The sequence below is a fragment of the Tachyglossus aculeatus genome, chromosome 1, assembly GCF_015852505.1.
Source record: "Tachyglossus aculeatus isolate mTacAcu1 chromosome 1, mTacAcu1.pri, whole genome shotgun sequence".
Lineage (NCBI taxonomy): Eukaryota > Metazoa > Chordata > Mammalia > Monotremata > Tachyglossidae > Tachyglossus > Tachyglossus aculeatus.
Genome location: NC_052066.1, coordinates 9,798,092 through 9,810,797, shown reverse-complemented (window position 1 = coordinate 9,810,797; position 12,706 = coordinate 9,798,092). Strand labels below are relative to the sequence as shown.

Here is a 12,706-nt window from a genome sequence, read left to right as displayed (position 1 = left end):
TTCTCTGTCTCCCCTTTCTAGTCTGTGAGCCTGCTGTTGGGTAGGGTCCGTCTCTAGATGTTGCCAAATTGTACTTCCCAAGCGCTTAGTCTAGTGCTCTGCACACAGTAAGCGCTCAATAAATATGATTGAATGAATCCGTCAAATGGGGATTAAGACCGTGAGCCCCCCGTGGGACAACCTGATCACATTGTATCTCCCCCAGTGCTTAGAACAGTGCTCTGTACATAGTAAGTGCTTAACAAATACCATTATTATTATTATTATTATTATTATATAGAGACGGTCCCAACCCAACAGCGGGCTCACAGGCTAGAAGGGGGAGACAGACAGCAAAACAGAACAAGTAGACAAGTGTATATATGTATATATGTTTGCACATATTTATTACTCTATTTGTACATATTTATTCTATTGATTTTATTTTGTTAATATGTTTTGCTTTGTTGTCTGTCTCCCCCTTCTAGACTGTGAGACCGTTGTTGGGTAGGGACCGTCTCTAGATGTTGCCGACTTGGACTTCCCAAGCACTTAGTCCAGTGCTCTGCACACAGTAAGCGCTCAATAAATATGATTGAATGAATCTGTAAAATGGGGATTAAGACTGTAAGCCCCCCGTGGGACAACCTGATCACCTTGTATCCCCCCCAGCGCTTAGAACAGTGCTCGGCACATAGTAAGTGCTTAACAAATACCATTATTATTATTATTATTATTATTATTACATAAAGACGGTCCCAACCCAACAACGGGCTCACAGGCTAGAAGGGGGAGACAGAAAGCAAAACAGAACAAGTAGACAAGTGTATATATGTATATATGTTTGTACGTATTTATTACTCTATTTATTTATTTTATTTGTACATATTTATTCTATTTATTTTATTTTGTTAATATGTTTTGTTTTGTTCTCTGTCTCCCCCTTTTAGACTGTGAGCCCGCTGTTGGGTAGGGACTGTCTCTCTGTGTTGCCGACTTGTACTTCCCAAGCGCTTAGTCCAGTGCTCTGCACATAGTAAGCGCTCAATAAATACGATTGAATGACTGAATGTTGCCAACTTGTACTTCTCAAGTGCTTAGTCCAGTGCTCTGCACACAGTAAGTGCTCAATAAATACGACTGAATGAATGAATGAATTTATTTTACTTGTACATATTTATTCTATTGATTTTGTTTTGTTAATATGTTTTGTTTTGTTCTCTGTCTCCCCCTTCTAGACTGTGAGCCCGTTGTTGGGTAGGGACCGTCTCTGGATGTTGCCGACTTGGACTTCCCAAGCGCTTAGTCCAGTGCTCTGCACACAGTAAGTGCTCGATAAATACGATTAAATGAATGAATTAATTTATTTCCCTTGTACATATTTATTCTATTGATTTTATTTTGTTAATATGTTTTGTTTTGTTGTCTGTCTCCCCCTTCTAGCCTGTGAGCCCGCTGTTGGGTAGGGACCGTCTCTAGATGTTGCCAACTTGGACTTCCCAAGCGCTTAGTCCAGTGCTCCGCACACAGTAAGAGCTCAATAAATATGATTGAACGAATCTGTCAAATGGGGATGAAGACCGTGAGCCCCCCGTGGGACAACCTGATCACCTTGTATTCCCCCGAGTGCTTAGAACAGTGTTCTGCACATAGTAAGCGCTTAACAAATACCATCATTATTAATATTATTATTATTATTACATAGAGACGGTCCCAACCCAACAATGGGCTCACAGGCTAGAAGGGGGAGACAGAAAGCAAAATAGAACAAGTAGACAAGTATATATATATATATATATATGTATATATGTTTGTACATATTTATTACTCTATTTACTTGTACATATTTATTCTATTTATTTTATTTTGTTAAATGTTTTGTTTTGTTGTCTGCCTCCCCCTTCTAGCCTGTGAGCCCGCTGTTGGGTAGGAACCGTCTCTAGATGTTGCCCACTTGGACTTCCCAAGCGCTTAGTCCAGTGCTCTGCACACACTAAGCACTCAATAAATACGACTGAACGAATGAATGAATGGGTCCGCCAACTGTCAGCTGTGGGACCTTGGGCAAGTCACTTCACTTCTCTGTTGCTCAGTTCCCTCATCTGTAAAATGGGGATTAAGACCGTGAGCCCCCCGTGGGACAACCCGATCACCTTGTCTCCTCCCCGGCGCTTAGAACAGTGCTTTGCACATAGCTCCTGGACTGTGAGACTGTAGGGACCGTCTCTATATGTTGCCAACGTGTACTTCCCAAGCGCTTAGTCCAGTGCTCTGCCCCCAGTAAGCGCTCAATAAATACGACGGACTGACTGAATGAATAGTAAGCGCTTAATAAATGCCATTATTGTTATTAAAACGGGGACTGAGGCCGTGAGCCCCACGTGGGGAAGGGCCCGTGTCCGGCCGGGCACATAGTAGGCGCTTCCCGGACAGCGATGACTTACGGCGGGGTGGGCGCGCTCCAGCCCAGGGTCAGCGGCGGCTTGGTGGCGTCGGTGCAGTGGGATGCCAGGGTGAGGAAGCGGGGGATGACTACTTGCTGGCCCACCTTGTGGTTCAGCGACAGGGCCACGTTGAAGCTGTAGCGTTTCAGGTGGAGGATGAGGACTCTGGAAAATAATAATAAAAGAATAATGAGGGCACCGATTAAGCGCTCACTACGTGCAAAGCACTGTTCTGAGCGCCGGGGATGAGGACTCTGGAAAATAAGAAGAAGAAGAATGAGGGCATTGATTAAGCACTCACTACGTGCAAAGCGCTGTTCTAAGCGCCGGGGATGAGGACTCTGGAAAATAAGAAGAAGAAGAATGAGGGCACTGATTAAGCGCTCACTACGTGCAAACGCTGTTCTAAGCGCCGGGGATGAGGACTCTGGAAAATGAGAAGAAGAAGAATGAGGGCATTGATTAAGCACTCACTACGTGCAAAGCGCTGTTCTAAGCGCCGGGGATGAGGACTCTGGAAAAGAAGAAGAAGAATAATGAGGGCATTGATTAAGCGCTCACTAAGTGCAAAGCGCTGTTCTAAGCGCCGGGGATGAGGACTCTGGAAAATAAGAAGAAGAAGAATGAGGGCATTGATTAAGCGCTCACTACGTGCAAAGCGCTGTTCTAAGCGCCGGGGATGAGGACTCTGGAAAATAAGAAGAAGAATAATGAGGGCATTGACTTAACGCTCACTATGTGCAAAGCGCTGTTCTAAGCGCCGGGGATGAGGACTCTGGAAAATAAGAAGAAGAATAATGAGGGCATTGATTAAGCGCTCACTATGTGCAAAGCGCTGTTCTAAGCGCCGGGGATGAGGACTCTGGAAAATAAGAAGAAGAATAATGAGGGCGTTGATTAAGCGCTCACTACGTGCAAAGCGCTGTTCTGAGCACCGGGGATGAGGACTCTGGAAAATAAGAAGAAGAATAATGAGGGCATTGATTAAGCGCTCACTACGTGCAAAGCGCTGTTCTGAGCACCGGGGATGAGGACTCTGGAAAATAAGAAGAAGAATAATGAGGGCATTGATTAAGCGCTCACTACGTGCAAAGCGCTGTTCTGAGCGCCGGGGATGAGGACTCTGGAAAATAATAAGAAGAATAATGAGGGCATTGATTAAGCGCTCACTACGTGCAAAGCGCTGTTCTAAGCGCCGGGGATGAGGACTCTGGAAAATAAGAAGAAGAATAATGAGGGCATTGATTAAGCGCTCACTACGTGCAAAGCGCTGTTCTAAGCGCCGGGGATGAGGACTCTGGAAAATAATAAGAAGAATAATGAGGGCACTGATTAAGCGCTCACTACGTGCAAAGCGCTGTTCTAAGCGCCGGGGATGAGGACTCTGGAAAATAATAATAAGAAGAATGAGGGCATTGATTAAGCGCTCACTACGTGCAAAGCGCTGTTCTAAGCGCCGGGGATGAGGACTCTGGAAAATAAGAAGAAGAAGAATGAGGGAATTGATTAAGCGCTCACTGTGTGCAAAGCGCTGTTCTAAGCGCCGGGAATGAGGACTCTGGAAAATAATAATAAAAGAATAATGAGGGCATTGATTAAGCGCTCACTACGTGCAAAGCACAGTTCTAAGCGCCGGGAATGAGGACTCTGGAAAATAAGAAGAATAATAATGAGGGCATTAAGCGCTCACTATGTGCAAAGCGCTGTTCTAAGCGCCGGGGATGAGGACTCTGGAAAATAATAATAAGAATAATGAGGGCACTGACTAAGCCCTCACTTAAGAAGCAGCGTGACTTAGTGGAAAGAGCCCGGGCTTTGGAGTCAGAGGTCATGGGTTCAAATCCCTGCTCTGCCAGTTGTCAGCTGGGTGACTTTGGGCAAGTCACTTCACTTCTCCGGGGCCTCAGTTCCCTCATCTGTAAAATGGGGATGAAGCCTGTGAGCCCCCCATGGGACAACCTGATCACCTTGTGCCTCCCCCAGTGCTTAGAACAGTGCTTTGCACATAGTAAGCACTTAATAAATGCCATTATATTATTATTATTATCAATCAATCAATCAATCGTATTTATTGAGTGCTTACTATGTGCAGAGCACTGTACTAAGCGCTTGGGAAGTACAAATTGGCAACACATAGAGACAGTCCCTACCCAACAGTGGGCTCACAGTCTAAAAGGGGGAGACAGAGAACAGAACCAAACATAGCAACAAAATAAATAGGATAGAAATGTACAAGCAAAATAAATAAATAAATAAATAAATAGAGTAATAAATATGTACAACCATATATACATATATACAGGTGCTGTGGGGAAGGGAAGGAGGTAAGATGGGGGGATGGAGAGGGGGACGAGGGGGAGTGGAAGGAAGGGGCTCAGTCTGGGAAGGCCTCCTGGAGGAGGTGAGCTCTCAGCAGGGCCTTGAAGGGAGGAAGAGAGCGAGCTTGGCGGGTGGGCAGAGGGATTGGGGGCATTCCAGGCCCGGGGGAGGACGTGGGCCGGGGGTCGACGGCGGGACAGGCGAGAGCGAGGTACGGTGAGGAGATTAGCGGTGGAGGAGCGGAGGGTGCGGGCTGGGCAGTAGAAGGAGAGAAGGGCGGTGAGGTAGGAGGGGGCGAGGTGATGGACAGCCTGGAAGCCCAGGGTGAGGAGTTTCTGCCTGATGCGCAGACTGATCGGTAGCCACTGGAGATTTTTGAGGAGGGGAGTGATATGCCCAGAGCGTTTCTGGACAAAGACAATCCGGGCAGCAGCATGAAGTATGGGCAGCAGCATGAAGTATGGGGCAGCAGCATGAAGTATGGTGCTGCGTGCAAAGTATTACGTGCAAAGCACTGTTTTAAGCGCCGGGGAGGTTACAAGGTGATCAGGTTGGCCCATGGGGGGCTCACAGTCATCATCCCCATTTGACAGATGAAGTCACTGAGGCACAGAAAAGTTAAGTAACTTGCCCACTGTGTGCTCTGAACACAGTAAGCACTCAATCAATCAATCAAGCAATCAATCGTATTTATTGAGCGCTTCCTGTGCTTACTTCTAGACTGTGAGCCCACTGTTGGGTAGGGACTGTCTCCATGTGTTGCCAACTTGTACTTCCCAAGCACTTAGTCCAGTGCTCTGCACACAGTAAGCGCTCAATAAATACGATTGATTGATTACTGTGTGCACAGCACTGGACTAAGCACTTGGGAAGTCCAAGTTGGCAACGTACAGAGACGGTCCCTACCCAACAGCGGGCTCACAGGCTAGAAGTGGGCTCACAGTCTAGTGCTTGGCACATAGTAAGCGCAGAAGCAGCGTGGCTCAGTGGAAAGATGCCGGGCTTTGGAGTCAGGGGTCGTGGGTTCAAATCCTGGCTCCACCAACTGTCAGCTGTGTGACTTTGGGCAAGTCGCTTCACTTCTCTGGGCCCCCGCTACCTCATCTGGAAAATGGAGATTAAGACTGTGAGTCCGCTGTGGGACCACCCGATCACCTTGTAACCTCCCCAGAACAGTGCTTGGCACGTAGTAAGTGCTTAATAAATGCCGTTATTATTATTATTATTATTATTAACAAATGCCATCATTATTAATAGTGATAATTGGGGTACGATTCTTGAAATGATTCAACATGATAATCGTGGAAAAGTTCAGGTCTTGTCCTGGTTCCAGGCTGTGATCTCTGACAAGTCACTTCGGGTTTTCCTCCTTTTTCACGGGGAAGCGGTAAGAGCTGGCCGACCCGCCTACCTCACGGGACTATGGTGAAGGTCGGCTAGACTGCTGCATCAAGCGCTTAGCACAGTGCTCTGCACGCAGTAAGAGCTCAATAAGTACGGTTGAACAAATGAATGAATCTAGCTTTAATTTTATTTGTTCTGACGCCTTTGACACCCGTCCATGTGTTTTGGTTTGTGGTCTGCCTCCCGCTTCTAGCCTCTGAGCCCGCTGTTGGGTAGGGACCGTCTCTAGATGTTGCTGACTTGGCCTCAGTTCCCTCATCTGTAAAGTGGGGATGAAGACTGTAAGCCCCCCGTGGGACAGCGACTGATTAACCTGGTTATCCTGTATCTACTTCAGTGCTTAGTACAGTGCCTGGCACATACTAAGTGCTAAGAGCCCAGGCCTGGGAGTTGAAAGGACCTGGGTTCTAATCCTGACTCCGCCACTTGTCTGCTGTGTGACTTTGGGCAAGTCACTTCACTTCTCTGGGCCTCAGTGACCTCATCTGGAAAATAATAATAATAATAATGATGGCATTTGTTAAGCGCTTACTATGTGCACAGCACTGGTCTAAGCGCTGGGGGTGAGGACTCTGAGACAGGGCTGTGTCCAACCTGATTCATTCATTCATTCAATCGTATTTATTGAGCGTTTACTGGGTGCAGAGCACTGTACGAAGCGCTTGGGAAGTAATAATAATAATAATGACGGCATTTATTAAGCGCTTACTATGTGCACAGCACTGTTTTAAGCACTGGGAGTTAGGACTGTGAGACAGGGCTGTGTCCAACCTGATTCATTCATACATTCAATCGCATTTATTGAGCACTTACCGGGTGCAGAGCACTGTACTAAGCGCTTGGGAAGTAATACTAATAATGATGATGGCATTTATTAAGCGCTATGTACAGTGCTCTGCACACAGTAAGCGCTCAATAAATACGATTGAATGAATGAATGAATGAATGTGCACAGCACTGTTCTAAGCACTGGGGGTTAGGACTGTGAGACAGGGCTGTGTCCAACCTGATTCATTCATGCATTTAATCATATTTACTGAGCGCTTACTGGGTGCAGAGCACTACACTAAGCGCTTGGGAAGTAATAGTAATAATAATATGGCATTTATTAAGGGCTTATTATGTACAGTGCTCTGCACACAGTAAGTGCTCAATAAATACGATTGAATGAATGTATGAATGTGCACAGCACTGTTCTAAGTGCTGGGGGTGAGGACTGTGAGACAGGGCTGTGTCCGACCTGATTCATCCATACATTTAATCATATTTATTGAGCGCTTACTACTACTACTACTAATAATAATGGCATTTATTAAGTGCTTACTATGTGCAAAGCACTGTTCTAAGTGCTGGGGAGGTTACAAGGTGACCAGGTTGTCCCCCGGGGGGCTCACAGGCTTCATCCCCATTTTACAGACGAGGTAACTGAGGCCCAGAGAAGTCAAGTGACTTGCCCAAAGTCACCCAGCTGACAGGTGGCAGAGCTGGGATTTGAACCCATGACCTCCGACTCCAAAGCCCGGGCTCTTGTCCACTGAGCCGTGCTGCTTCTCTAAGCGCTGTACTAAGCGCTTGGGAAGTAATAATAATGATAATGATGGCATTTATTAAGCGCTTACTATGTACAGTGCTCTGCACACAGTAAGCGCTCAATAAATACGATTGAATGAATGAATGAATGTGCACAGCACTGTTCTAAGCGCTGGGGATTAGGGCTGTGAGACAGGCCTGTGTCCAACCTGATTCATTCATACATTCAATCGTATTTATTGAGCACTTCCTGTGTGCAGAGCACTGTACTAAGCGCTTGGGAAGTAATACTAATAATGATGATGGCATTTATTAAGCGCTTACTATGTGCACAGCACTGTTGTAAGCGCTGGGGGTTAGGACTGTGAGACAGGGCTGTGTCCAACCTGATTCATTCATACATTCAATCCTATTTATTGAGCGCTTATTGTGTACAGAGCACTGTACGAAGTGCTTGGGAAGTAATAATAATAATAACAACGATGGCATTTATTAAGCGCTTACTATGTACAGTGCTCTGCACACAGTAAGCGCTCAGTAAATACGATTGAATGTATGAATGAATCAGGTTGGACAGTGTACAACTGTACACTGTACTATGTACAGTGCTCTGTACATAGTAGGCGCTTAATAAATGCCATCGTTATTATTATTATTACTTCCCAAGCACTTTGCGTGCTCTGCACACAGTAAGCGCTCAATAAATACGATTGATTGATTGATTGATTGACAGGGACTGTCTCTATATGTTGCCAACCTGGACTTCCCAAGTGCTTAGTACAGTGCTCTGCACACAGTAAGCGCTCAATAAATACGATTGATTGTTTGATTGATGGCATTAAGCGCTTACTATGTGCAAAGCACTGTTCTAATTACAGCTTGGCAACGTATAGAGACGGTCCCTACTCAACAGCGGGCATGACGCTTAGTACGGTGCTTGACGCACAGCCAGCGCTTAGCAAATACCACCAACCTCTTGGGAGAGTCCAGTACACCAGAGTTGGTAGACGCTTTCCCTGACCGAAAGAGAGACAGAGTGGAGAGTGGAGTCTCCCCCTAGTCCCCCTCTCCATCCCCCCCATCTTACCTCCTTCCCTTCCCCACAGCACCTGTATATATGGATATATGTTTGTACAGATTTATTACTCTATTGATTGATTTATTTTACTTGTACATATCTATTCTATTTATTTTATTTTGTTAGTATGTTTGGTTTTGTTCTCTGTCTCCCCCTTTCAGACTGTAAGCCCACTGTTGGGTAGGGACTGTCTCTGTATGTTGCCAACTTGGACTTCCCAAGCGCTTAGTCCAGTGCTCTGCACACAGTAAGCGCTCAATAAATACGATTGATTGATTGATTGATTTTCTTGGAAAAACAACAGACGGGAAGGCGGCCTCTTTCGGGTGGAGATCTAATTAGTGGCGGGGCAGAGCGCTCTGAAAGCAAAGTGCTCCATAAATACTTTGTGCTTAGCAAATACCACCAACCTCTTGGGAGAGTCCAATACATCACAGTTGGTAGACACTTTCCCTGACCAAAAGAGAGACAAAGTGGAGAGAGCAGTTTTCTTGGAAAAACAACAGACAGGGAGGCGGCCTCTTTCGGGTGGAGATCTAATTAGTGGCGGGGCGGAGCGCTCTGAAAGCAAAGTGCTCCATAAATACTTTGCGCTTAGCAAATCCCACCAACCTCTTGGGAGAGTCCAATACACCAGAGTTGGGAGACACTTTCCCTGACCGAAGACCGAGTGGAGAGAGCAGTTTTCTTGGAAAAACAACAGATGGGAAGGCGGCCTGTTTCGGGTGGAAATCTAATTAGTGGCAGGGCGGAGCGCTCTGAAAGCAAAGTGCTCCATAAATACTTTGCGCTTAGCAAATCCCACCAACCTCTTGGGAGAGTCCAATACACCAGAGTTGGGAGACACTTTCCCTGACCGAAGACCGAGTGGGGAGAGCGGTTTTCTTGGAAAAACAACAGACGGGGAGGTGGCCTCTTTCGGGTGGAGATCTAATTAATGGCGGGACGGAGCGCTCTGAAAGCAAAGTGCTCCATAAATACTTTGCGCTTAGCAAATACCGCCAACCTCTTGGGAGAGTCCAATACACCAGAGTTGGGAGACACTTTCCCTGACCGAAGACCAAGTGGAGCGAGCGGTTTTCTTGGAAAAACAACAGATGGGAAGGCGGCCTGTTTCGGGTGGAAATCTAATTAGTGGCGGGGTGGAGTGCTCTGAAAGCAAAGTGCTCCATAAATACTTTGCGCTTGGCAAATACCACCAACCTCTTGGGAGAGTCCAATACACCAGAGTTGGGAGACACTTTCCCTGACCGAAGACCGAGTGGAGAGAGCGGTTTTCTTTGAAAAACAACAGACAGGGAGGCGGCCTCTTTCGGGTGGAGAGCTAATTAGTGGCGGGGCAGAGCGCTCTGAAAGGAAAGTGCTCCATAAATACTTTGCGCTTAGCAAATACCGCCAACCTCCTGGGACAGTCCAATACACCAGAGTTGGTAGACACTTTCCCTGACCGAAGACCAAGTGGAGCGAGCGGTTTTATTGGAAAAACAACAGATGGGAAGGCGGCCTGTTTCGGGTGGAAATCTAATTAGTGGCGGGGTGGAGTGCTCTGAAAGCAAAGTGCTCCATAAATACTTTGCGCTTGGCAAATACCACCAACCTCTTGGGAGAGTCCAATACACCAGAGTTGGGAGACACTTTCCCTGACCGAAGACCGAGTGGAGAGAGCGGTTTTCTTTGAAAAACAACAGACAGGGAGGCGGCCTCTTTCGGGTGGAGAGCTAATTAGTGGCGGGGCAGAGCGCTCTGAAAGGAAAGTGCTCCATAAATACTTTGCGCTTAGCAAATCCCACCAACCTCTTGGGAGAGTCCAATACACCACAGTTGGTAGACGCTTTCCCTGACCAAAAGAGAGACAAAGTGGAGAGAGCGGTTTTCTTGGAAAAACAACAGACGGGAAGGCGGCCTGTTTCGGGTGGAAATCTAATTAGTGGCGGGGCGGAGCGCTCTGAAAGCAAAGTGCTCCATAAATACTTTGCGCTTAGCAAATCCCACCAACCTCTTGGGAGAGTCCAATACACCACAGTTGGTAGACACTTTCCCTGACCGAAGACCGAGTGGAGAGAGCGGTTTTTTTTGAAAAACAACAGACGGGAAGGCGGCCTCTTTCGGGTAGAGATCTAATTAGCGGCGGGGCAGAGCGCTCTGAAAGCAAAGTGCTCCATAAATACTTTGCGCTTAGCAAATCCCACCGACCTCTTGGGAGAGTCCAATACACCAGAGTAGGTAGACGCTTTCCCTGACCGAAAGAGAGACGTAGTGGGGAGAGTGGTTTTTTTAAAAAAATAACAGATGGGAAGGCGGCCTCTTACGGGTGGAGATCTAATTAGTGGCGGGGCGGAGCGCTCTGAAAGCAAAGTGCTCCATAAATACTTAATAATCACGCTCATAATGACTCGAATATCGGCAGAGACGAGCGACCCGCGTTCGAAACGCGGTCCCGGGAGACGTTTCCATTCGCAGCCTGACGTGGCGGGGTTCGGAGGGGCCGTCAATCAATCAATCAATCAATCGTAGTTATTGAGCGCTTACTGTGTGCAGAGCAATCAATCAATCAATCGTATTTACTGAACGCTTACTGTGTGCAGAGCACTGTACTAAGCGCTTGGGAAGCCCAAGTTGGCCATCTGGTTCGATATTTCCTCGCCGCTTTAAAGTTGCGCGTCCAGACGGACGCGGCCAAGGGGATGACGGAGGAGCAACTGAATAATTCAGTGCCCTAAAGGGGCGGCTATTTGTAGCTGAAGAGCGGCGGGAGATCAATCAATCGTATTTATTGAGCGCTTACTGTGTGCAGAGCACTGTGCTAAGCGCTTGGGAAGCCCAAGTCGGCCATCTGGTTCGATATTTCCTCGCTGCTTTAAAGTTGTGTGTCCAGATGGACGTGGCAAAGGGGATGACGGAGGAGCAATTGAATAACTCAGTGCCCTAAAGGGGCGGCTATTTCGAGCCGAAGAGCAGCTTTTTGCTCCGAGTGTTCGGGGCAGGGGGAGATCAATCAATCGTATTTATTCAATCAATCGTACTTATTGAGCGCTTACTGTGTGCAGAGCACTGGACTAAGCGCTCGAGAAGTCCAAGTTGGCCATCTGGTTCGATAGTTCCTCGCCGCTTTAAAGCTGTGCGTCCAGACGGACGCGGCCAAGGGGATGACGGGGGAGCAAGTGAATAATTCAGTGCCCTAAAGGGGCGGCTATTTGTAGCCGAAGAGTGGCGGGAGATCAATCAATCGTATTTATTGAGCGCTTACAGTGTGCAGAGCACTGTACTAAGCGCTTGGGAAGCCCAAGTCGGCCATCTGGTTCGATATTTCCTCGCTGCTTTAAAGTTGTGTGTCCAGATGGACGTGGCCAAGGGGATGACGGAGGAGCAATTGAATAATTCAGCGCCCTAAAGGGGCAGCTATTTCGAGCCGAAGAGCGGCTTTTTGCTCCCAGTGTTCGGGGTGGGGGGAGATCAATCAATCGTATTTATTCAATCAATCGTATTTATTGAGCGCTTACTGCGTGCAGAGCACTGGACTAAGGGCTCGGGAAGTCCAAGTTGGCCATCTGGTTCGATATTTCCTCGCTGCTTTAAAGTTGCGCGTCCAGATGGACGCAGCCAAGGGGATGACGGAGGAGCAACTGAGTAATTCAGTGCCCTAAAGGGGCGGCTATTTCGAGCCGAAGAGCGGCGGGAGATCAATCAATCGTATTTATTGAGCGCTTACTGTGTGCAGAGCACTGTACTAAGCGCTTGGGAAGCCCAAGTCGGCCATCTGGTTCGATATTTCCTCGCTGCTTTAAAGCTGTGTGTCCAGATGGACGTGGCCAAGGGGATGACGGAGGAGCAATTGAATAATTCAGCGCCCTAAAGGGGCAGCTATTTCGAGCCGAAGAGCGGCTTTTTGCTCCCAGTGTTCGGGGTGGGGGGAGATCAATCAATCGTATTTATTCAATCAATCGTATTTATT

At 47.3% G+C, this 12,706-nt stretch overlaps 1 protein-coding gene across 1 annotated transcript in view; it reads right to left on the bottom strand.

The window, feature by feature from the left end:
- USP37 (ubiquitin specific peptidase 37) overlaps positions 1-12,706 on the bottom strand; it is a 270,227-nt gene that overhangs the window by 86,163 nt on the left and 171,358 nt on the right. The window contains exon 15 of the mRNA XM_038740830.1: positions 2,424-2,588. Within this exon, the coding sequence (XP_038596758.1) occupies positions 2,424-2,588 (165 nt within the window). The remainder of the gene's footprint in view (positions 1-2,423; positions 2,589-12,706) is intronic.